The sequence below is a fragment of the Lissotriton vulgaris genome, chromosome 10 (assembly GCF_964263255.1).
Source record: "Lissotriton vulgaris chromosome 10, aLisVul1.2, whole genome shotgun sequence".
NCBI lineage: Eukaryota > Metazoa > Chordata > Amphibia > Caudata > Salamandridae > Lissotriton > Lissotriton vulgaris.
Window position 1 is genome coordinate 631,311,688 of NC_141698.1, and position 26,316 is coordinate 631,338,003.

The following is a 26,316-nucleotide window of genomic DNA, read 5'->3' on the forward strand; positions in this document are numbered from 1 at the left end:
CATCATGCCTATCAACTGCATGAACACCTTCGCGGGAAGCGAGTGTTGGGGTCTGAATCGTTGGATCAGCGCCTGGATACTGGCGATTCTCACTGAATTCGGCTGCGCAGTGGCTGCCAGAGTGTCGATTGTCGCGCACAGATACTGTCGCACGTGGGCGGGCTGGAGATGGGACTTTGGGTAGTTCAGAGAGAATCCCAGATCGTGCAGGAGACGAATGGTGCGTGACACGTGGTCTACGCACTGCTGTTCTGTTTTTGCTTGAATGAGCCAGTCGTCTAGGTATGGAAAGACGTGGACGTGCTGGCGACGGAGATGCGCCGCCACAGTCGCCAGGCATTTTGTAAATACCCTTGGTGCCGTGGTGACCCCGAACGGCAGGACTCTGAACTGGTAATGCTGGTCTAAGATTGTGAATCTGAGATACTTCCTGTGGGAAGGATGCAGGGGAATATGAAAATAGGCATCCTTCAGATCCAGCGTAGCCAGAAAGTCCCCCTGTTGAACCAGGGGAAGCACCTGCTGCAACGTGAGCATATGGAAGTGCTCCGAGAGGATGTACCAGTTCAGGGGCCTGAGGTCCAGGATCGGTCTGAGTGATCCGTCCTTTTTGGGGATCAAAAAATACAGGGAGTAAACCCCCGTTCCCCGCTCCTGCAATGGAACAAGCTCTATCGCCCCTTTTTGCAGCATAACTAGAACAAGGTCAAGTGCTCGCCGGACATAGGACGGCTTCTTGGCGGTATGTCCGGTGGAATGGACGTAAGCTCTAGACAGTACCCGTACTGGATAAGAGACCTCACCCACCTGTCCGTGGTGATGGACCTCCACGCCGGCAGGAACTGCTGGAGTCTCCCCCCGACCGGTGTTGTGTGATCGGGGGGCAGTGACAAGACGTCACTGCTTGTTGGTGGTGGTGGACCTGGAGCCATTGTTTCCACGTCCCCTGCCTTTGATATTATTTGCCTCTGTAACCACCTCTACCCTTGTTGTTATACGAGGGCTGGGTGTTACCCTTGTAGTATTGTGTGGACTGGGATGCCTGTCCCCGTGAGGTGCCTTTTGAATTTGAGCGGCGAAAGGAACCACCCCGAAACTGCTGACTCTGTAAAGCCCCCATTGACTTGGCAGTTTCGGTATCCTTTTTCATTTTTTCTAGGGAGGCATCCACCTCAGGGCCAAACAGATGGTCAGGATTCACTGTTTGACTCAATATCGTTGTTTGGATGTCGGGCTTGAACCCTGAAATTCTAAGCCAGGCATGACGTCTAAGTAACACACTTGTATTGATGGCTCTGGAGGCTGTGTCTGCCACGTCTAGGGCACATTTGATGGATGCATTTGTAATGAGTTTACCCTCCTGAATGAGCATCTCTCCTGCCTCCTTGTATTGGTCAGGCAAGTGTTGCAGAATGGCCTCTAATGTGTCATAATGGGCCCTATCATAACGTGCAAGCAGGGCTTGGGTGTTAGATATTCTCCAGATGTTAGCTGCCTGCGCAGCAATGCGTTTGCCTGAGGCCTCAAAGATCTTGGACTCTTTGTCTGGGGGAGGAGCGTCACCAGTAGTCTGAGAATTCGCCCTCTTCCGAGCGTTGGAAACAACCAAGGAGTCCAATGGCAAGTGTCCCTTGATATAAGTGGGATCCGTGGGCGCTGCCTTATATTTCCTGTCGATGCGAGGGTTGACCACCCGCGCCCGGGTGGGCTCTTTGAAAACCTCCGGTGCATGTTTCAGCACCCCTTTAAGCATCGGTAGCGTTTTGACTTGCTTTTCGGCTACCGAGAAGGTGTCGAATAAGAAGTCCGCATCCACGGGGTCCGAGTGCAGCTCGACATCGTGGTTCGCCGCAGCTCTCTCTATTAAAGCATTGAAGGCCGCCGAGTCCTCTGTCGGGGACGTCTTGGCGGCAAAAAGTTGAGTGTCCTGACCCGACTGCGGGTCTTCTGTGTCGCCTCCCGCGGCCCAAGGCATATGCTCCTCCTCCGGATCCGAGTACGCAGGATAGTCGTACTCGGCATCTTCCTCGTCCGCATCGGCCGCGGGGGAATGCGTCGGCGAGTGTTCCAAGGCCTGTGGGGACACAGGTTCCACCAGAGCCGAAGAGTCCGCAGAGTACTTCTTGTTTTTGAGCGGGATCTTAAAAGGTTCCAACGCCGGCTCCGACGTGATTTTTCGTTTGAGGAGCGACAGTTTCCCGGTGTTGGCGTCGATGATGACCTCACGACGTACTTCTACCGCAAGCGGTTGGAGCCGAAGCTTCGACACCACCAAGGCAGCTTTCGGCGTTAATACCTCCCCTGAATGTCCGCCCTGTTTCGGCGCGAAGGCCTTCAGCGCCGACTTGGGTGGAAGGGTGAAGCGAATAGGCGTTTGCTCTTTAGTAGGCTTAGGCGTGAGCGTAGGCACTACAGTGTCCTGAGCGGGAACCACAGTGGGCTTTCGGATCCGCTGTAAGGATTCCCCCACTTTCTTCGTAAAGGTTGCCGAGGGCTGAACCGGCTCGAGCGACCCCTCATCTTCGAGAGCCTGATCGCCGGTAGGCTTCTTCTTCGGGGCCGACGCCCCATGCCTAGGCGCGTCGTCGCCCTGACGCTTCTTCGAAACCGTCTTCGGGTCCCCGACCCCTTTCGGCGCCGACGCGGCCGCGTCGGAGGCCTTCGCCTTCGGCGTCGACCCCGAGGGCTTCGGGTCGGCCATTTTGGCGTGGCTCTTCAAGTCGGCCATTTTGGTTTTCTTGGAAGTTGACGCCTCCAGAACCTTCTTTACCAACGCAACTTTCCGTTTCGGTTTCGCATCCGAGGGTGCGTGACCAGTTGGCTTCACTTTCGTTTTCTTCAACATAAGTGATGGCTTAGAAATGTCCGTGACCGGGCCCGGAGGCGGGGACGTAGGACTCATAGTTAGATCTTGGGTAAGGCCCGAAGGCGATCCCTCGACCTGGGCCGTATGAAGGGGAATAACCCCTGAGTCTGATTGGGGATGCTCCTCCTCTGAGCTATCTCCCATCGTGGCACAAGCCTGATCGTCGTCCCCTACCTCGTCGGAGACTTCGTCAAAGTCCGCCTCACCCGCGTCGTAGGTCTCCTCCTCGGAAGCGGGGCCAGAGTCCGACCCTCGCACGTCGTCTTCTCCCTCGACAGATTCCTGGAAAATGTCATCTGGTGGGGGCGCCGAAGCCGATAATTGAGCCTGGAGCCGATTGGCCCGGCGAATCTTTAAAGTCTTCTTGCTTCGGAACTTCGAACACGCCATGCAGGTGTCTTCGCGGTGATCCGGCGACAAGCAGGTATTGCACACAGGGTGCACGTCGAGGTGTGAATATTTGGAGTGACACAGCGGACACTTTTTGAATGGAGTCCGCTCCATAGCAAAGGGTGTAGTGTAGGCCCGTCCGCGCCGAAGGCACGTGGAAGGGCAGCAAGAGATAGGAGCTGAGAGTCAGAAAGAAACCCGTACGCAACTATACCGACGCCCAGCCTAAAGACCTTTTGGTCTCGAGTAGAAGTTGAACAACTATTGGTTCCGACAGAGGGAACCGAAACACATCCGAACCCAATGGCGGAAAAAAACAATCTGGGGATGGAGGCGATGCCCATGCGCACTGTAGTCCAGGGGAGGAGCCACCTATCTCGTGATACTTCGAAGACTCTTCCAGGACAACAATGTGCAATCATCCGGACCCAACACTAGGTGGCGGTCTATGCACAGATATGAATTCAGCAGCCCACATGCCTCGAACATATATATATATATCTATCAGAAACTAATTCCACTCCAAGAGGCAAAAGAGAGGGACACGAACTACTAATAAGGCTAGTTCTTCCTTTTTTACTGAAGTTTGTAATACAACCTTGAGTCCCAACCCACACCATCCAAGCAGAGAAATTCATCATAATACAATAAACCTAAATTAGTCAGCATACAACACAGAATAATCCACAGTAATCAATAATTAATCCCAAAATCATTACTATTATCCATTATAAAGTGCTGCTTTTGCATAACTTACTAATATCAGGATATTGCACCACCCCTCTTTTTAAACCCATCTTACATACCGCCATTTCCACTGTTCCTAGTACCACCCCCCGACAATGCAGAGGTCCATACCCCATAGGTGCCCCGGCTCTTAAGCCTTTTTTGGCCAATCTACCTTTCTGAGCATACACTGCCATTTCTATATGGTACGTACATATAAGCAGAGCTATCTATTGATAACACAAGGGAGGGGCAGGGTCTAACCACATCTTAATACTGCCGTTGCAAGGAATATAAAGGATTGAGCAGGAGGGGAACTTCTCCCTTTTGAACTCCTAATAAAATCAGTTGAGAATGACCTCAATCTGCAAGCCCAGTTTCACCTCCAAAAAGTTGCTGTCTTTTTTAAATCCATCCGAACGGGGGCATCTTGCAAACATATTTATCACAAGCATTTGCAATGCAATAGGTCTCGCAGCATTAAAGTTTGAGTTATTGGCATTGTGTATGACAATGCGTTGCATAAATTTTTTTGCATACTTTGAATTGGTGAGCACTTTGAGTGTGTGCAAGAGTGCTGTTGCTCACAGCTGTTATTATTCACGCAGCTCTAATGATGCACCTCACGCACGGGGCTGACGCAGTTATTATTCACAAAGCTCTGACGCTCTGATGATGCACCTCATGCACGGGCTCACAGCTGTTATTATTCACGTAGCTGTAATGATGCACCTCACCACGGGGATTACACACAGGTACGTTCATTTTTTGTTTTTAGGCGTGTGGAGAGCAAGTGATTTCCCCAGAATCACACGATGTTGATCCACCTCAAGACACCAACCGGTTCGCCAGTTCCAAGATCGGCGGGTTGTGGTTGCTGCCTTGCAATATGGCTAAAAAGTAGATACACACCACAGCACTATTGTTGCTGGGTCTGCTTCCCAGGAGATAGGAGATGTCACGCGCACGCTCTGCATTTACAATGCAATAGGTCTCGCATTTGCGAGAGTTTATGCTATTGGCATTGTAAATGGCAATGCCTTTTATTTATTTGTTTAAAAAACCAACACATTAATAAAAGGCATTGTAATCTACAATGCCAATAACTCAAACTCTAGTAAATGCGACACCTGTAGCATTGCAAATGCTTGTTTAATTTGCTGGTAACTTTGGCGAGGCTTGACAAAGCAACAGAAACCCTGGCAGACAATTTGGTTTTGCACTGTAGCCACTATTAAAACCATGCTCAACCTTGTCTTGTATTAAACTTTAGTTTTTTTCAGGAAATGTCATTGATTTCTAAGGATGTATGTTGGATCTTATGGTACTGGTTTGATAACTATCAAGTGTCCTGAAATCCATTGCCCCTACATTTCGAAGACGGTGACAGTACCTCAAAGCATTGTAGGCCAAGAAGGACCAGGACAGCTAAACATACTCCAGCACCCTATTCAGAAGCAGAGAGGGTGCTACTGCAGCTATCACAAGGACCCTTCACCTCATTTTGTTTTCAATGTGGTATAGAGGACAACTGCCCCGGTGCCCAGTTCACAATTGCAAACGTTGCTGCAGGACAGCAAGTACCCACTGAAAATGTGGGGGAAAATAAATGTACCTCACTGCCTTTGAGCACAGCGGTGGACTAACCCATAACACCACTGCCCTTGGAAAGGACCATGTCTACCCTACCTCCTCCTCCTTTTAGGAGCAGATAGCACTGAAGAGGCTACACAGTTATGGAAGTTGCTTGTATACATGAGTTTTCAACTCCGGAGAAGGTTGGATCCTGGTGATCTGGGCTTGGATTCGAGTCCTGAGTCTGCATATCATAACTATGCAGGCAGTGATCAAACATCTACATCTGCTACTCCAGGAACTCAGCATGAGCAATAACACAAATGCCATTAATAATTACGCGAGCTGTGAAGTGCCAATACCAAGTATTTTTTTCTGTACAACATACCTGCCTTCCTTTATTCTTTACAACCCACACGTCTACTTCTTCCTCAAATTCTAGCAAGCACCCCAACCTGCCTTCACTTTCCTCCCACTCTGCTCATTCTTAATATCCTTTACCAAACTTTTGTCCTAGATTTCTGTTTTTCTGCCCCCTGTTCTTCATTTGAACTTGCACAAAGCTCACTGGTGGCTTCTTTGAAGATTACACCGTTTCAAGCGCTACAGGACATCCATAATGGTTTGGAGTTTACTGCGCTTTGAATCCTCTCATTCCAATCAATCTGCCTCGTTTCCCGGGCTTCTCTATTTCAATCATGCCCCTCCATTTTCTCCACATTAAGTTTGTCGAGTCCAGGCCTTCATTCCCGCAAGATGGTCTCAAGAGCACCCGGGGGGGCGCTGGGCATAATTTGGGTGTGGGGGTGATTGTCCCTCCTCAGATGACACTGCGCAGCACTGCTCTAGGCGCTGCTTGGGTGAGGGCAGTTCTCTGGCTATTTTCTTTTCCTGACTACAATCACAAGCCGCCAGAGGGAGCTCCGATGCGATTAGCCCAGCAGTCAATAGATTCATCTAAACCCACCAGTCACTAGATTAATCTCACCATAAGTGAGGTTAAAATGGCCGGCCCTCATATGACTGAGGAAGGTGCGTAGTGAGTCCCGAGAACTTCACTTCGACCTGCTGAAGGAAAAGAAGATCTATTAACACAATCACACAACTACTTTTGTAGCACTGAGTCCCGAGAACTTCACTTCGACCTGCTGAAAAAAAAGAAAATCTATTAACACAATCACACAACTACTGTTGTAGCAGTGAGTCCCGAGAACTTCACTTCGACCTCCTGAAGGGAAAGCAAATCTATTAACACAATCACACAACTACTGTTGTACCTGTGGAAAATACAGAGAACTGCCTCCGAGTCAATCACTGGCCTCAAACTGTCATCGGAACAGCAGTCTGCAGAGAACTGCCCTCACCCAAGCAGCGCCTAGAGCTGCGCTGCGCAGTGTCATCTGTAAGGAGCTAGCCTTCCAAACATGGGGAAGAGACAGGGGAGGAGGGCGCGCAGCTGCCCTCAAAGAGAGCCTTGCCCCTTCAGGAGACAGAGGAGGGACAATCACCCCCACACCCAAATTATGCCCAGCGCCCCCCAGGGTGCCCTTGAGACCATCTTGCGGGAACTGGAGATGTGGAATTCTGTGATTAAAGTCGTAAGACAGTGGTTCCCAAACTTTTTTAACCCGTGGCTCCCTCGACCTAATTGGCAGTTGGCCGTGGCTCCCCACCATTTTTTTACCGGTGGGCGGGTCGGGGGGGGGGGGGGGCTGTAAGCAAGACCTCGGGAATACTACCTGTTGGCTTCCTTAAATTAATTGGGATGCAATGAAGGTATTAGGGATAACGAGCATTTGCAATGCAATAGGTCTCGCATTTGCAAAAGTTTGAGCTATTGGTATTGTAAATGACAAACCTTTTATCTATGTATTGGTTATGAAAACAGATAAATAAATGGCATTGTCATTTATAATGCCAATAGCTTAAAGTTTTACATTGTAAATGACAATGCTTTTTAAAAAAAAACAATAACAAAAACATTGTTGTTTATAATAGCAATAGCTCAAACTTGTTTTAGATGCACTGCTTAAAGTCTAAACAGGCAACTAACAAGCAGTCACAAGTAAAGTCACCTTGCACAACAAAACACATTATACATAAATAGGTACAGCAAATGTAGTACCACCAACCTATATTTCTCATGCGTTCATTCCTACATAATATTACTATATTTTATCATAATACAAGCACACACAATCCCACTCTATAAACGTTCCTCCACTTTACTCAACTCAACACCACTACACTCTATAATAATGTCCTCTACTCTATACTACACCACTTCACTGTACCACACTACACTCTCTAGGTCTACATTAACAAAATTCGAGCTAGTAATGTTGTATTAATATTTGATACGCCAAAAACTCAAACTTTTAGTAATGCGAGACCTGTTGCATTGCAAATGCTTGTTTTGCAAAGCTTTTGGCCAGCCTAGCTACAGGAATAGAAAATTTTCTGCGCCGTGGCTGGTTCAACAATTGCACGGTTTTTAAAAGGGCACAAAAAAAGGAACAAACATTCGCAAATTCAACAGGTCTGGCTTTGGCAAGCTTGTACATTGCTTATATATTTTTATTTCTCATTGCAAGCATATGACTCAAATTAAAAAGAAAAAGGCATATTGCCTAAAGGTGAGGGCTGTAAGTTTGCAAATAAATATTTTATTAAAAAAAAATAACATAGCATATACTTTTAACAGAACAGTGCGGGTTCTTCTTAGCAGCAAGACACAGAAAAGGCATAGAAACAGTTTATAGTTTCAATGCACATCACAGCAAAACATGATCTTACTAAGAAAAGTTATATGCTTTTAAAGTACTAAAACCCAAAGACACAGTTTAAACACGCACGTATAACAAAAGAAATTATGATAACAAATGGGGAAAAAGGCATTGGCAAAGTAAAAATATTGGCCCACCAGTTCTGGTACTGAAGTGCACTTCTTTTTTAGATCAGACAAAGTTCCAAAACACACACAGTACGAGCGAGACATTGACTGACATGGACTTTACACCATGCTCAACCCTGGATGCTATGATGGGCAGATACAAAATGTGGATGACACTTTACCAGAGCACTGGATAAAAATGACTAACCCAACGTCCCTGAATCTGTGTATAAGTATGTATTTTTTTATATATGAATTTTTTTATACCATACGGCCTTTCCAACACTTAAAGCTGTCACTGGTTCTGACCTAAAAACACGAGTCTAGAATTGCGGACAATGACAGGTTGCACCGAATGGAAACCGATCTACAACACCATTGCAACTGCTACTAACACTAGTGCTAATAATAATGATATACTTAAAATATGCCTCAGTGCCACAGTGGTGCAGCTTTGAAGAACTGTAAATAACTGGAGTAATAATGCTAGGATTTCATGCCAAAGACCTGCAGAAGACAGGCTTAAAACACGAGAGGGACCACCCAAATAACTTTTTCAGCTTTTCTGCAGTCCTTGAAATGAGGCCAACTATATTGGCAAAAAAGACCTGTAATTTCAGGGTATACAGAACAGACAAGCTATTGAGCGTTTCACCAATATCCGATATGCCTACTCATTTATGGTAATTTAGGATTCACGTCAGTCGAGCCTTAAATGGAGTGTGGGGGTAAAAGAAGGGAGGGAACAAGCTGTCCTGGCAGACTGGCCAAGAAGCAGTTTGATCTGCAGTATTCAATGTATAATTGTCTCACTCACTGACCTCAGAGTCAAGTTCCGTCACCACGGTGTCCCCAGCTCCACTTGGAATGGATTGCCGCAAAACTCAAATGAAAAGCAAAATGCATACAAAAACACCAGATTTAGGAAGGATCTTCTCAAACTCGTGGTATTTTAGCTCGCTCCCTTTTAAAATGTGCTCAACCCAAGCGCTTGATAACGGCGTAGTTGGGAAATCAGTGGGTCTCTCGCACACCTGGCTGCGGTGACCCTGTGCCTACTGTCCTTATAACATGCACACCCCTGTGCATTCATCAGTCGAATGATTGTTTCACCCAAGATTTAGGCAAAGAAAGAGAAAGGCTGGGTAAATGCACAGGAAAGGACCGTGTTATGCACACAAAGGCCTACATGCTGTGTGCCGACCTACAAAACAGGAGCTACATTCAGGGTCATTCAGCAGCGAGCGGATGCCCAGCAGGGGTAGTGGCATGCACCACATAGGCTAGCCAATATGTATGACCAAGCAGGAGGAAGATTCCGAGAAAAAAACGGGAAAATGCAGTAATAATAATGAGCAAGGACGAGGCAGAATGGATATTGAGTGCACAGGGGGAACCTGACAGAATCATAGAAATGGGGACGCCGCCCCAGCATTCGTCCTGCACCGCTGTGGCCTGCCAATGAGGGAAGGGAAATGCTATGTTTGTGCAGAACGGGAGGAGGGGATCCAAAATAAACAAGCAGCGATGGGCTATTTTCTTTTTACATCTGATTGATTCCGGTCTCCCCATGTAGGAAAAGAAAGAAAATGGGGCTTGGCATGTTAGAAATGAAGCCTGTGCGTGGCGTTTGTGTGTTTCTTCATGCATAAGTGTGCATGTGATCATGTATTTGATGTTTTTATAGCGCACCATTACTCTAATGTTCTAGCGCTCTGCACTTCTTACATCGATGCACAGGGTGCCTAACGCACCAGATGCTATCTTTCCCACATCGTGCGCGGCGCCCCTGGCTACTGATAACGGCGCACCAGGGCGCCGCGGCGCACAGTTTGGGAACCACAGTCGTAAGAGATGTGGCGCTAGCCCTGCAGACTGTGTGCTCTGTTGGCAGGCATCTCTTTGAAATGTACAGATGGGGGCAGCAATGAGCTTCAGAGGGGTCTGCTGGTGGCAACACAGAACAGATCACACCCACCTTCTTGCCGCGACTGAGGCCCTACATTTCTGTGATTAAAGCCCTAGCAGGTGGGGTGCAAGCACTCTCATGACCCTGTACAGAGTCACAGGCTCTGCTTGCTGGAAACTTTGTGAAATATACAGATTGTGGCCACAATAAACTTCAGTGGTGTCTGCTGGCTGGCTGGCTTTAAAGTGCGTCCCGTACAGCAGCACTGGCCTTTGACAAACTACTTTTAAGCATTTCAATGTTAACTTTCATCTCGGGGATGGGTCAAGGTGAATGAATTCCAACGGAGCACATCTACTTATGAAAACCGAACAGAATTTTGATACTGAATTATATTTTGCACCGGTCCTGAATATCTCAAAGAAAGTGTGCACAACTTATTTAACTGTCTTTGAATAAACGCGAGATTCACTGCAAAATTGTCATTTTTTTCCCACTAGACTTGAAATGTTGCCTTCAATTTTTACAGGTCGCATACTGCAATGTGGAGAAAGAAGCCGTTCCTGGGCTCATTTGCATACCCATAATGCCATAGTGTGCAACTGGTACTTTGGGCTGGGTTATTCTGTTTAATTGTGCTCCTGCTCGTGCAGTGATATGTTTGTAAGTTGGGGATGGAAAGCACAGAGTCCATGAACAGTGGGCCTTCCTCTGCAAAGTCACCCTTGGTGTAAAATATTTCGACATGAGACCTTTATATAGTGCGCGTCGTAGTGAAAACTTTTAGTTCGCCAGCATTGCATTATAGCGTCTGGAGTTTCCTCTCGCAGGTGTCCAGGGACAACACTGCAGCGACTCGAGGCTGCCGCAGCATCTGAGGGGGGCTTCATCAGAGCAACAGCGAAGCCACAAGCCGTAGCTCCGATGCGATTTGCCCAGCAGTCAATAGATTAATCTACACCCACTAGTCACTAGATTAAGTGAGGTTAAAATGGCCGGCCCTCATATGACTGAGGAACTTCACATCGAGTGTTTTCCGAGTAAACCTTCGTTTCTGTCCACCTCACCTTATTAAGAAATAAAGATTATATCAAAGTTACCTTGGCGGGGCTTGCTTGTGTGCTTCCCAGAGAGACAGGAGATTGGGAAACGCGCGCGGCCGGCGCCGATCGCTTTCCAGACCGTGCTCGTGACATCTCCTGTCTCCTGGGAAGCAGACCCAGCAACATTAGTATCGCGCCTGCGTGATGGCATATGGCTTCGCCATATGCATCGCAGGCGCGAGACCTAAAAACCACCCAGTAGGACAGAGGACAGTTCGTACCAGATACCCATCCCCATTTTATAAATTTCCCTGGAGTAATATGAAGATTAAAGCAAGATTTAAAATGCTGGGCTTGCAAATTGGCAGACATTAAAATTAAATGAGCCAAGCCTAATGATTCTGCACTTTACTCATTTTCTGCCTGTAGCGATTCTTACCAACTTCTACGCTCCCAAAAGCCAGCTTCGATCGACCAGCCACGCCCTCGCCGCCGTCCCCCACATCCGAAGAGCCACCACAGGGGGAAGGTCCTTCTCCTACCTCGCCGCCAAGACCTGGAACTCCCTCCCGACCCACATCCGCCTGACCCAGGACCACCTCGCCTTCAGGAAGCAGCTCAAGACCTGGCTGTTCGAGCAGTAGCGGACCCCCTCTCCCCTAGCGCCTTGAGACCCTCCGGGTGAGTAGTGCGCTATACAAATGCTTTGATTGATTGATTGATTCTAGTGTGTTTATTTATGTCGTCCACCATCAGGCTATTCAACATCCTATATAAAACCCCAATTAACGGCTTCTGCTCAATGATCACATCTAATAATTCAACCTTAGCGAATCCACTTTACCCTCCTCCTTTTTTTCCCTAAAAAGTTCCTTATCTGTAAATATTTGAAGAATTTCTTACGCCCCAAAACAAAATTACTTTTAATGGCTTCAAACGCTGTAATACCGCTGCCCCCTAAAAAATATCCAAGAATAAACGGACCCTGCTCTTTTCAGCATCTGATGTAAGAGTGCAAAAAGATGTCCAGTAAGATGTTTTTTTTCTTGCAATGGTGTTTAAAAGTTAAGACGACCGATTACCACTTTCTTCTGAACAGCTGACCATATTCCATATGTGCAGGCAACTTTTTAAACTGCACTCTCTTCAAGTATCCACACTCTAACTGATACTGAAGACACCCCCTAGCCTCCTCTCCTAGCAATAATTCATACATCGTAGGAATCTTTATCTGAAATTACCCTTTGTTCTTTAGTATAAACATAAAAGCCATCCGTTGCAGTGGCCCAGTAATATAATCGAAGATTTGGGACTCCCCATTCCCCACGTTTGGGAGAGACAAAAACTTTAGAATGAGTTCCTAGGCCTGCAAGTTTTAAAGAGCTACCGCCTCTGACATGCAAATTTGGCTCTTCCTTAGAGGAGAGGAAATAGATACCCTTTTCCAGACTTAAGGTGGTCTAAACTGAGGTTGACACGATTTTTCATAAGCAGCAATCTTTGTGATGGCATACCTAGGAATTCTGGGACAGGGTAATACCCACTTCCAATAGAAAGTGCTTATATAGGGGGCGTAGTAACCCCAAGGGTCAGTAGTCCACTCGCTACTACCATACACTCCCATAACACCCCTAAATTGAGTATTATGTGGAACCCCTGGCATCAGAAGAGCAGATTCTGATGACCCGAAGAAATAAGATGGAACGAGAAAAGTCGCACAGCAAGAATAGAAGACCCAGCAACTGACATGGCGCCAACAGTGCCGGCCTGCTTGCTGACTTCATCTATTGCACAAAAGTTGACTTGAACCAAGACCTCCTGAGGGACAGGAGAATGTCCCCTGCATCCTGCAGACAGCCAAAGAGGACGTCGGCCCGCCAAAACCCGCTGCCACTGCACCAGAGCCCCCCAGCCTGTGTCAAAATGGGCCAATGGTGTCAGCATGATCTCCAAGCCCTCAAGGTACAGAGTACACAGTGGAGTCACTCTTCTTGAATTCCGCGACGTCGCCTGCAGCCTCTGTTGGCAGGCCCCCTCAACTGCAAGTGTTGACAGACTGAGAAATCCGACACCCCAAAGACCCTCTGCACTCAGACAACCTGTGTCGAGGAGAAGAGGCCCAAAGGTGTTCTTCAGTTCCCCCAACACTGCAAGAAGCTAAGCCACTCATTGGTTTCACCAAACAGATCCCTAGTCCCCTCCTGGGGTCTCTTTCTACTGTGACCGTTCTCCATTGGGTAACTTTGGTCTCCTGAGGCTGTTTTGCACCTCAGCACCGTGCCCCTCAAGTGCCACTGGTGGTGTGCTGCTGGTGCTGCCTTGGACCTTGCCCACAACTCACCTTAACTCCTGGAGAAGAGTCCCGAAAATCGCTGAAAAGAACCGATAAACCGCATATGATTTTCATCCCATAGGATAACATTGCAGAACTCAGAAATTGCACTGTGTCAACTTCTAAACTAAAAAATATTCTATGTAAAAGGGTACTCGCATGAACGATTTTCTTTCGATGCCCGTACATATCGAATATGCTACTTACCAGTATGCATCTGTTCTTGGCATGTAGGGCTGCTGACATTCATATCTGTGCATAGATCGCTGCCTAGTGTTGGGTCCGGATGATTGCACATTGTTGTCCTGGAAGAGTCTTCGAAGTATCACGAGATAGGTGGCTCCTCCTCTGGACTACAGGGCGCATGGGCATCCTCTCCATCCTTAGATTGTTTTTCACCATTGTGGCAGAGATGGAGTGTAATACAGTTAGTGATGTCCATGCTACATAGTAATTCTGAATGCTACAGCTGCTACAGGCGCCGGGGAGTAGGGTGGGCGATATGAATGTCAGCAGCCCTACATGCAAAGAAGAGATGCATACTGGTAAGTAGCATATTCGGTTCGAGGCATGTGGGCTGCTGAATTCATATCTGTGCATAGATTACATAGCAGTCCCCCTTGTTAGCGGCGGCTGCCCGTGCCAGCTGCAGCAGTCTGAAAAACAGTTTTGAGAACAGCCTGTCCTACAGCTGCCTGCTGTTTTGAATGTACATCTACGCGGTAGTGTTTCGTAAATATATGTGTAGTGGACCATGTGGCTGCTTTACATATCTCTTCTAAAGGAATATTCCCCAGGAAAGCCATGGATGCTCCTAACTTACGCGTGGAGTGTGCTCTTGGAGGAATGGTTAGTGTGCGTTTAGCCTTTGCATAGCAAATCTGTATACACTTAACGATCCATCTGGCTATTCCTGCTTTGGAAATGGGGTTGCCTTTGAGCTGTGGAGAAAAGGCAACAAACAGTTGTTTTGTCTTCCTGAAATCCTTTGTTCTGTCTATATAGTACATAAGGGCTCTCTTGACATCTAATGTGTGTAGAGATCTCTCTGCGACATTTTCCGGATTAGGAAAGAAAACTGGCAGTTCTATGGTTTGGTTCATGGGGAACTGCAAAATCACCTTAGGCATGATTGTAGGGTTGGTGCGTAGTACAACTATTTGCGTGGACCTGTATGAATGGCTCTCGAATGGTTAGTGCCTGGAGTTCACTAACCCTTCTTAGTGAGGTAATGGCTACTAGGAAAGCAACTTTCCAGGTTAGAAATTGAATCTCACAAGAGTGCAGAGGTTCAAAAGGTGGCCCCATCAGTCTGGTTAGGACCACATTCAGGTTCCAGACTGGTGAAGGTGGGTGTCTGGGAGGGATCACTCTTTTGAGTCCCTCCAGAAAAGCTTTAATGGCAGGCACCCTGAATAGTGAGAGGTGCTGCCTGTTTTGAAGATAAGCTGCTATTGCGGATAAATGTATACGAATGGAACTGTACGCCAGATCACATCTGTACAAGTGCAACAAATAACAGATAATGTTTTGAATAGATGCATCCAGTGGGTTAATGTCATTATTGTTACAATATATGACAAACCTTTTCCATTTAGCCGCATAACATGCTGTGGTTGTGGGCCGTCTTGCCCCCTTGATGATGTTCATACATTCTGGTGGCAAGTTGAGGTAGCCAAATTCTAAGACTTCAGGAGCCAGATCGCCAGGTTGAGCTGTTGCGGATCTGGATGCTGAATTTCGCCATGGCTCTGCGTTAAAAGTCTGGGTGTTAGCCGCAGTCTTTGATGCGGTACCACAGAATGTTCTACTAGCGCGGTGTACCATGGCTGGCGTGCTCACGTTGGAGCAACTAGGATGAGAGTCATCGAGTGTTGCCTCAGTTTGCGTGCCACTAGCGGTATCAGTGGTGCTGGGGGAAAAGCGTACGCAAATCTGCCTGACCAGTTCATCCATATCGCATTGCCCTGTGACTGCGGATGTGGGAACCTGGCGGCGAAGCTTTGGCATTTTGCGTTTTCCCTTGTGTCGAATGGGTCTATCTCTGGATGACCCCACTGCAGGAAGTACGGTTGGAGTACTGATGGATGTATCTCCCACTCGTGCATTTGGTGGCTGTGTCTGCTGAGCAGATCCGCCATCTGGTTGTCCTTGTCCGGGAGGTGTTCCGCCATGAGGAAGATGTTCCTCTGAATGGCCCACTTCCACATGCTCTGAGCCAGATGAGACAACTGTGGAGAGTGTGTTCCTCCCTGCTTCTGTATGTAGTACATGGCAGTCATGTTGTCCGTCCGGATCAACACGACCTTGTTGCACAGGTGTACTTTGAAAGCTTTCATTGCCATGAAGATCGCCATCAATTCCAGAAGGTTGATGTGCATCTTTTTCTGCTGTGTCGTCCATAGTCCCTGCACTGTGTAATGGAGTACATGAGCTCCCCATCCTTGGAGAGATGCGTCCGTCGTCAGTATTATCTGTGGTACAGGCTCTTGGAACGTTCGGCCCTTGCAAAGGTTTTGTGGGTTCCACCAATGCAGAGAGTTGTATGCCCGACCGCTCACCAACACTAGGTCTTTCCATTGTCCTTGAGCCTGATTCCACTGACGTGCCAAGCACTCCTGAAGCGGGCGCATATGTAGTCTCGCGTGCGGGACTATGAAGATGCAGGAGGCCCTCATGCCTAGCAACTGCATGAACACTCATGCTGGAAGCAAGTGTTGGGGTCTGAATTTCTGTATCAGCAATTGCATGCTGTGTATCCTCACTGAATTTGGCTGAGCTTTTGGCTGCCAGAGTGTCTATTGTCGCGCCCAGGTACTGTCGCACGTGGGCGGACTGAAGATGTGACTTCGGATAATTCAGTGAGAATCCCAGACTGTGAAGAAGATGAATTTATTTATTTATTTATTTTAGGAAATTTGTTAAGCGCACAAATACCCGAGGGTGTCTCGGCGCTGTGTGTCCGCTAAGCTGTCCATGAAATGATTACTGTTTAAAAAGCCATGTTTTTGTCTGTTTGCGAAAGGAGAGAAGAGAAGTGCAGGTTTTAATTTGTCATGGAAGTTACTATAAAGGACCTGTAACCCCACGAGACTTTCTTAGTCCTTGGGACCTGCAAAAGACAAGCAGAAGATGAGCGGAGGGATCTTACCGGGGTATAAGGGCAAAAGGCATCTTTTAGGAAAGCAAGTCCTAGGGAGTGAATTGCTTTGTAGGCAATAAAAAGTGCCTTAAATTTAGTTATTTTCTTTTTGGTGGTGTGGGACATGTGGCTGGCACACTGCTGGGCCGTCTTTGCTTGAATAAGCCAGTCGTCCAGATAAGGGTAGACATGTATGTGTTGTCTTCTTAGGTGTGCTGCCACTGTCGCCAGGAACTTCGTTAACACCCTGGGTGCCGTCGTTACTCCGAAAGGGAGGGCTTCGAACTGATAATGTTGGTTTTGAATAGTGAACCTGAGATACTTTCTGTGTGATGGGTGTATGGGTATATGGAAATACGCATCTTTGAGATCTAGTGTTGTGAGGAAGTCTCCCTGACTGAGTAACGGTAGAACCTGCTGTAAGGTGAGCATATGAAAATGCTCTGACAGAATGTATCCGTTTAGAGGCCTTAGGTCCAGTATGGGTCTGAGGATGTTTCCCTACCATGATTAGTGCAGATTTCTAATTTCCTGTGGAGAAAAACAGTCTCCAGAAATAAGCATGAAGATCACTGCAATGTGAATTTTGGGTATTAAGAAATACAGAGAGTACACCCCTGAGCCTTGGTCTTCTACAGGCACGAGCTCTATGGCTCCTTTTTGCAGCATGCTGACAACCTTCTGCTGCAATAACTAAGTGCTCTGTGGACATAGGACGGTGTCTCTCGGTGGTATGTTGGGTGGAGTGGATGTCAGCTCTAGACAGTACCCGTACTGGACAATGTCTCTCACCCACCTGTCTGTGGTGATGGATTTCCAGACCGACAGGAACTGCTGCAGTCGCCCCCAGACAGGTGTTATATGGTCGGGGGGCAGCAACAGGGCGTCACTGTTTGTTATTGGCAGAGGATCTGGAATTGTTGTTTCCTCTTCCTCTGCCCTTGATGTTGTTTCCACGATATCCACCCCTGTTGTGTTTATTGTAGGTGGTTTGTGTGCCTCCTTTATTATACTGCGTCTGCTGTGTGTTTTGGCCTCTTGAAGGTCCTCTATTATTGGAGCGACGAAAAGAGCCACCCCGCAACTGCTGTGACTGCAGAACCCCCATAGACTTTGTAGTCTCGGTGTCTTTCTTAATCTTTTCAAGGGTGGTGTAAACCTCAGGTCCAAATAAGTAGTCCGGGTTAACTGGCTGATTGAGAATAGTAGTTTATATCTGGTTTGAATCCCGAGATTCTCAACCAGGCATATCTTCTAAACATGACGCTAGTGTTAATGGCCCTGGCTGCAGTGTCAGCTGCGTCTAGCGCGCACTTGATGGAGGCATTGGTTATAAGCTTCCCTTCTTGGATTAGCAGCTCCGCTCCCTCCTTGTACTGATCTGGTAGGTGTTGCAACAGAGTCTCAAGGGTATCATAATGGGCCCGGTCATATCTGGCTAAGAGTGCCTGAGTGTTGGCAATGCGCCAGATGTTCGCTGCCTGCGCTGCCACCCTTTTTCCCGAGGTTTCCAGTACATTTGACTCCTTGTCAGGAGGAGGAGCATCACCTGTAGTCTGGGAGTTTGCTCTCTTACGTGCATTAGAAACAACTAATGAGTCCAATGGCAACTGTCCTTTTATATAAGTAGGGTCCACAGGTGCCAGTCTATATTTCTTTTCAATTCTAGGGTTTAATACCCTTGCTCTGGTGGTCTCCTTAAAAATGTCATCAGCATGCTAAAGGACCCCTTTCAGCATGGGCAGAGTCTTGACGGTTCTTTCCGAAGTGGAAAAGGTGTGGACCAGAAAATCTTCCTCAATAGGGTCAGCGTGAAGTTGCACATCATGGTTACCCACCGCTCTTTCAATAAGGGCGTTAAATGCAGCAGTGTCCTCAGTAGGAGAAGATTTTACATTGTATGTATGTGCATCAGGGGTATTTTGTGGATCCCTTGGCTCAGCTGGGTCTGCCCATGGTTGGTTTTTTATCGTCGGGATCAGTGTCCACATGATAAGTGGCAACCTCATTATCGTCATCCACATCTGAGTATATGGGTGAGAAAGACTGAGGTTCTCGTCCATAGGATTGCAGAGGCTCCACAAGAACTGGTGATGTGGTTGAATCCCTCTTCCTTTTTAATGGAATCTTATATGACTCCATGGGCGTTTCTGGTATTATTTTCCTCTTATACATGGCTAGTCTACCAGTGTCGGAGTCGATGAACTGCCTGGACTCCTGTACTTCAGGCTCTTCTGTAGCCCCTAGTCCCATCGACACTCCTTTAACGGCTCCGATACCCTTTTTCGGTTCGAACATATTCGGTGGCACCATCGGTGGCAATCCGAATTTGATTGGTGTCGATGCGGTCTGAATTTTTCCGACCAACCTTGGGTTTAGGGCCTTTTTCGGTCCGACCGTTGCAGCCTTTTCTTTGATGCGCTGGAGGTACTCGGACACCTGTTTGGATACGAATGGGGTCGGCTGCGTCGACTCGACAGGGTCCTTGGAGCCAGTCTTTGTCTTGGTTTCGGGCCTTGTTCGAGGATCTACCCCCTCTCTCGGTTCGAGCCTTTTGTCTGCGTTGACTCTATTTGGCGCCGGCTTTGTCGGTTCGACAGCCCTGACCTTGGTCTTCGGTGCCCCAACCTTCGGCTCGATGACCTTTTTGAACTTCTCGGTTTCGATGGCTTTCTTCTGTTTCTTCGGCTCCGAGGGGTTTGAGGCCTTGGAACCGACCAGAGTGAGCTGCACTTTCGGTTTCATTTTTGGTAGTGATGCTTTCGGTTTCGATTTCTTTAGATCGACCGATGGCATTTTCGATACCGATGGCTCTTTATATATGTCCGTAGCCGGGCCTTTATGCAGGGCTGTAGAACGGTTCGATAGATCTTGGGTAAGGCCGCGTGGCGATCCCTCGACCTGAGCCTCATTGAGTGCTTCATCGTCGGCCCCCGTATCAACGGTTGGGCCTAGCTCCTCGCCTGAGCTATCTTCCACGGCCCCAAGGGCCTCTGCGTCGTCTCCTACCTTATTGACGACGTCTTCGTCTTCTTCTAATATCTCCTCATCTTCGGCGTCATACTCGGAGTAATGCTCCGGAACAGGATCCGAGTGTTCTTCCCGATCCTTCAGATCAATGATCTCTTCGTCTTCGGTCCCGAAGATGTTTTCTGGATTAGGCGATGATCTCTGCGACTCCAAGCGAGCCGCGCGTCGAATCCGAAGAGTTTTCTTCGACCTGAACCGGGCACAGGCCATTCAGTTGGCTTTGTTGTGATCCGGGGACAGGCACTTGTTGCACACCGGGTGGACATCGATGTGCGGGTATTTTGCATTGCAAAGTGGACACCTCTTGAATGGGCTTCTTTCCATCGTAGATCGACGATCGGGTCGAGTGTGGAAAGAAAAATCCGTCTGATTCCTCGATGTCCTCTCGAAGCAAAGTTACCGGTACCGAACAAAACGATACCGACTCTGTCGAAAGCCTTTTGGCTTTGTAGAAAGTTTTCCTAACTTGAGCTAAGATAGTAACATCCAAACCCAATGGCGGAAAAAAACAATCTGAGGATGGAGAGGATGCCCATGCGCTCTGTAGTCCAGGGAAGGAGCCACCTATCTCGTGATACTTCGAAGACTCTTCCAGGACAACAATGTGCAATCATCCGGACCCAACACGAGGCGGCGATCTATGCACAGATATGAATTCTATAAACAACAAAGAACAAATGCCTATACTGATACTTATTTTAAAGAGTTTTGGCCACCAGAACAAAGAAAGTTTATCCAAGCTGGGATTTGCTTATAAATTGCTTTTTATTTTTGAAATCTAGGTCAAAGAAAAAGGGGGTATATTTGTATTATTCATATACAATTGAACACAGACAAATTTTTATATATAAACATAGGGGAAATTGTGGACAAAAAAAAAAACAGTGGGTGATTAAAATCCAACATGCATACCAAATTCAGTCATATCACAGTCATACCATACCTTCCCATTCATACACGAAACACATACAAATACACACCACGACTAAATAAAAATATATAATTGTGTGGTGTATTAGGTCTGCTGCAGTCTACTCAATTATATATACAATTTATACAGTGATACTGCGTGGTTAAGGGTATAAGTAGACGAGACCTGCCGGGGGGACATGAAAAAGACGTCCTGGGACAGGATCGTGGGTTGAAGGAATCAGACTTGTTTGGATTTTGTGGCCTCGAGGTTGAGCACTCGCTGATACGAAAAATCGGCGTCCCCTATGGCACTAATCTCCCGCGCATGCGTGGAGTGTCTACTTATACCCTTAACCACGCAGTGACTGCATACATTTAAGGTGCCATCCCTTTCTCGGACATTTCCCGTAGTGAATTACCTGGCCCTGATGAGAATCCCTGCCAACCTTTAGGGATTCAAAACGCGTAGGCCCCTTCATGTCCAGGGTCTGCTCTCATTTCATGATTTCTCCTGTAATGTGAATATACTGGCACACTACTGGTTATGAATTGTTGTACATACAGGCTTTGATTTCATATTGATTCTGCTAATTCATTTTGATTTATACTTGCAAATATCACTGTATAAATTGTATATATAATTGAGTAGACTGCAGCAGACCTAATACACCACACGATTATATATTTTTATTTAGTCGTGGTGTGTATTTGTATGTGTTTCGTGTATGAATGGGAAGGTATGGTATGACTGTGGTATGACTGAATTTGGTATGCATGTTGGATTTTAATCACCCACTGGTTTTTTTTTTTTGTCCACAATTTCCCCTATGTTTATATATAAAAATTTGTCTGTGTTCAATTGTATATGAATAATACAAATATACCCCCTTTTTCTTTGACCTAGATTTCAAAAATAAAAAGCAATTTATAAGCAAATCCCAGCTTGGATAAACTTTCTTTGTTCTGGTGGCCAAAACTCTTTAAAATAAGTATCAGTATAGGCATTTGTTCTTTGTTGTTTATAGATTTGCGGCTCAGCCTTGCTGATTAGGAGCCAACCCTAGTTGTTGTCAGGTCAGATATGAATTCAGCAGCCCACATGCCTCGAACATAAAGATACTATTTTTGTAATGGCCATGTGTATTTTAAGATGTCTTGCACTCCTCTTTGTTAAGCCTAAGGCTGCTCTGCCACAATAGCCTCTAACAGAGCATCTTGGGATTGTCCAAGAATGGCTCCTGTCCACTCATAAGGGAGACCCTGGAGTCTTTAGGGATATATCTCATTTCTATATATCATATAAAGAGACAGATTCCTGCAGTTCAGAACACAAAAACAAGCCTAATATGATTTTAAAAAAAGAAAAAGAAAAAAAACACACAATCTGGCAGCACAGCAAATTACTGTACAATTAAGACTGCCTAGACTTGCGGAATTACTTATGTATAAGAGAAAAGGATGCATTTTCACCTATTTTGAGTTACTTCACACCTACAATAAAAGTTCAAATCAAACGTTTTTATGCTCAACGATAATTATGTCCTTTATAAACCCAACTCATTTCAAAAAATGTTAAGACTTTAAAAAGAATTTCAATGTAAACTGTTACCAGGCTTTATAAGGAGGCACTGTAATGTGGCAACTTACCTTAATGTGAATACACAAAGTTAACAGGTGAACATTTTCTGCTTACCTTGCAACTTTTGCTTAAGTGGAATTAGAGATGAAGCTGAGCTAAGGAATGGGTCAGATGATAAATCCGGCAAGTTTCTGCTCAAATTAGCTTTTCCCAAAAACTGCGGAAGCTCCTCCGATGGATTATCTGGGCTCATCTTTCTCTGTCGACTTGTATTCAAGAGATGTTTACCGAAAAATGCTTCCTACACAAAAATCAGTTAACAAGATGATTATTCAAAGTGACCATTTGCTGCACAACAAGTGGCAAAACAATCAGAGAGCAGGTAGTCATGTACATCAAGGAAAATTTAGAATTCTTGTCATTTGGCCTGTTATGAACAACACTCAGACCACGCTGAGACCTAAACTTTATGTATAATATGCAAGCCTCTATACTGCTGCTAGTTCAAATATAAGAGTGTTTGACTGTGCATTACCATTTGTCAGGCAATCACACATTCTGTATATTCAAGTAGCTTGATGCTTTTGGAGCCGGGTGGAGAAGCAAAGGGGACTTACAAATGCTGTGCACAAGGAAAGATAAAAACTAGAATTATGTGTCAGCTAATTGGAAACCTAGGCAAAACCATTAATAAAAGATGGATATATTATCAAATGTGGCTGCACTGGAAGTGAGCTGCTTCTGCCAAATGACCCGTTCTCTATTCCAAGAAACCTAATGTAGTTTTTTTAATGTAGGTAGAAAGCAAGGCTGTCCTCACTTTTATTATATTTTTACAAGTTGAAAACAATTTTGACTATACATATATGGGAGTGTGTGTATATATAAATATACACACGAACATATATGATGAATGTTACTTACCCTGTAAGCATCTGTTTGAGGCATGAAGTGCTACATCTAATGTTGGGCTCGGAAGTAAGCACGTTTTTTTTCTTCGAATAAGCCTTTCGAATCACAAGGTATAATGACTCCTCTTCTTGCTTGTAGTGCACACGGTAATAGATTCCATTGTTAGATTGTTTTCCTATTGGCGGGTGATGATGGACTGAAAGGATGGTGTATCCTATGAAGATGACCATAAAATATTGTAATGCATGATGTATATAAATGCAACAAACAGGGAGGAGGGTGAGTGCATGTAAATCTACAGCACTACTTGCCACAAACAGATGCTTAGAAGGCAAGTAATAATCACTGTTTGATGGAATATGTGACTGTTGATAGACATGCTATAGCTTTAGGTGGAATGGCACTTAAGGCCTTGTAGAAAAGCCTAAATTACAGGGATTCTGTATATGGAAGTTTGTTCTCTATTTTGAAGGTATGCAGTTAGCACTGTCAGATGTATTCATAGACGTAAAAGCTATTTTGCAGCTTGCAAGTGAAGTCGGGAATGTCTTGAGGTGATGCATTTAGTGGATCAATATCCTTTGAGTGACAAAAATGAAAAGTGCTTTAACTTTGCTGCATAGCACACCTGTATTGTGGGTCTTCTTGCTACTTTTAGGATATCCATACATTCTAGTGGTATCCAAATTCTAAGATTGTGAGGTCTGGGGGTTGGGTGTATTATCACTCCTTGGTTCAGAGTAAGGAGGTCTTGTCTGTTGGGTAGTAGTTGATGTGGGACTACTGCAACTCTAGTAGTGTTGTGTACCATGGTTGTCTGGCCCATGTGGGAGCAACTAGGATTAGTGTCAGCGATGTCTGCCTCAGTTTGTGAATTACAAATGAAAGTAGGGGAGGAGGTGGAAAAACATAAGCAAATATACCTGACCAATTGATCTATAGTGCATTGCTTTTGGACTGTGGGTGTTGAAACCGGGAGGTGAAGTTTTGGCATGTTGTGTTCTGTGTTGGTGCAAATAGATCTATGTCTTGTTGTTCCCATTGGTGGAAGAATGGGTATAGGACTTGTATGTTCAGATCCCACTTGGCGTCTCCTGGTATGTACTCTGCCAACAATTTAATGCTGTGTTGTAGAGCAAACTTTGTGTGAGGAGAGACAGTTGTGGAGATTTGGTTCCCCACCCCTCCCCCATTTTTGCAGAGAATACATGGTAGTCATGTTGCAAATTATGATTAAGACTACTTTGTCTTTGAGGTGAGGAAATAATGCTTTTATTGCCAAATGAACATCTAGCAGCTCCAGGTGACTGATACATAGAAGGGATTGATTGTGTGTCCAATGTCCATGTAGTCATTTCCTGTGAGTGCGCTCCCCATACAGGGGGGGGGAGGGAGGGGTGGTGATAATGGATGGTGGACGAGTCAAGGCTTGGTGGTGGTGGAGATGGAGGATTTGTCCGTTTATGAGCAGTAACCACAACTAAACAGTCTGGTGTGAGTTGACACAATGCATGGAGGGTCTGCTGCGGAGAGGTTATATATTTTATCACCCTAGGTGCAAAAATCCTAGATCTTACTGGGTCATTAAAAATATCTGTGGTATGTCTGAGCATTCCTTTAAGCATGGGAAGACACTGTGTGGAACGTTGAGTAGAAGAGAGAGCTTCAATAGAAAGTCATATTCTATTGCCTCAGTGTGTAGTGTTAACTTATGAAAATTAGTCACCCTACTTATAAGGTCGTGGTAAGTAGTGGTGTCATCAGGAGGGGAAGGTTTGGATTGATAAAGATCAGGATCAATACCATACAATGGGTCTGTGTCAAATGCCTCCCAGTTATCTTCTGGTGGTAATGAATGCGGGTCACTATCCTCCCCCCCCCCGTATACTCCCCCAATCCCTTGTAAAACAGCATGTCTTCAGTGCTGTGGCAAGACATCTGTAGTCTTCTAGATTTCCAATCTCGTAGTAAAGTCTTTTTAATCTGAATAATATGCAGGCGTCGTAAGTTTCTTCTTGATGATTAGGAGATAAACATGATTTACACATCTTGTGTAAATCTGTGCATGGAAAATTTGAGTGACACGGAGGACAAAATTTAAAAGGTGTCCGTGCCATCACCCCTCGGTCCTCTTTTCAGAAAGAATGTGGAAGAGAATTTCCGCCCCAAAGGGTGAAGGCCTCAAACAGCGCAATTGCATTGACTCCCCCAGGAAAAATTTGAAGGTTATCTAAAATATCTAGAAACAGTGATAGAATACAGACGGTATTAGAAAGTATCCTGATGTGGAGTGGAGCAAAGGAGCACACAACCGAACCCAACAGCACGAAGAACAATCTAACAATGGAATCGATGACCGTGCACACTACAAGCAAGATCAGGAGTCACTATACCTTGTGATTCGAAAGACTTATTTGAAGAAAAACAACTTGCACACTTCCGAGCCCAACACTAGATGGCAGGCAGATATATATATATATATATCCGCACGCAGAGTGCAACATGTCATGTTTTACCTTTGCTGAGTGTGTAGAGGGTCAATTATTTACAGGAGGTAAAACCTTGGGTGAGTCATGATGCTTCTCCCGTTCCTCAACAATCGCACCAATGAAAATGTTCTTTACCCTGTAAACATCTGTTTGTGGAATGTAGTGCTGTCGATCTACACGCAGTGTATACTCCTGCCATCTGGGGGTGACCCTCTAACTTGCATGCCCTGGGCATTATTCACTAGGGGCTTACAGGTAAATTAGCTCGTAGGCACCAAGGTCTGGTTAGCAGGCCTCCATGCACTCCGAGTCGAAAAACCAGCAGCACCAGTCCCAAAACTTGGGGTAACCATACGAAAAGAGGTATTTCCTTACAGTTACTCACCCTGTTAAGCATCTGATTGTGACATGTAGTGCTTAAGATTCATATGCGCCAACCCTCCTCCCCGGAAGCCTTTCACTGTTGTAGTTATCCTTTAGTCTTTACTTTTCTATTCATGGTCCTCTCTTTTCTGTTT

The 26,316-nt window shown here is 46.0% G+C and overlaps 1 protein-coding gene across 2 annotated transcripts in view; it reads right to left on the reverse strand.

Annotated features, from left to right (window-relative positions):
* KMT2C (lysine methyltransferase 2C) overlaps nucleotides 1–26,316 on the reverse strand; it is a 1,555,522-nt gene that overhangs the window by 951,598 nt on the left and 577,608 nt on the right. For both annotated transcript variants that reach the window (XM_086941472.1, XM_086941471.1), the window contains exon 22: nucleotides 22,512–22,698. In XM_086941472.1, coding sequence (XP_086797598.1) covers nucleotides 22,512–22,698 — 187 coding nt within the window. The remainder of the gene's footprint in view (nucleotides 1–22,511; nucleotides 22,699–26,316) is intronic.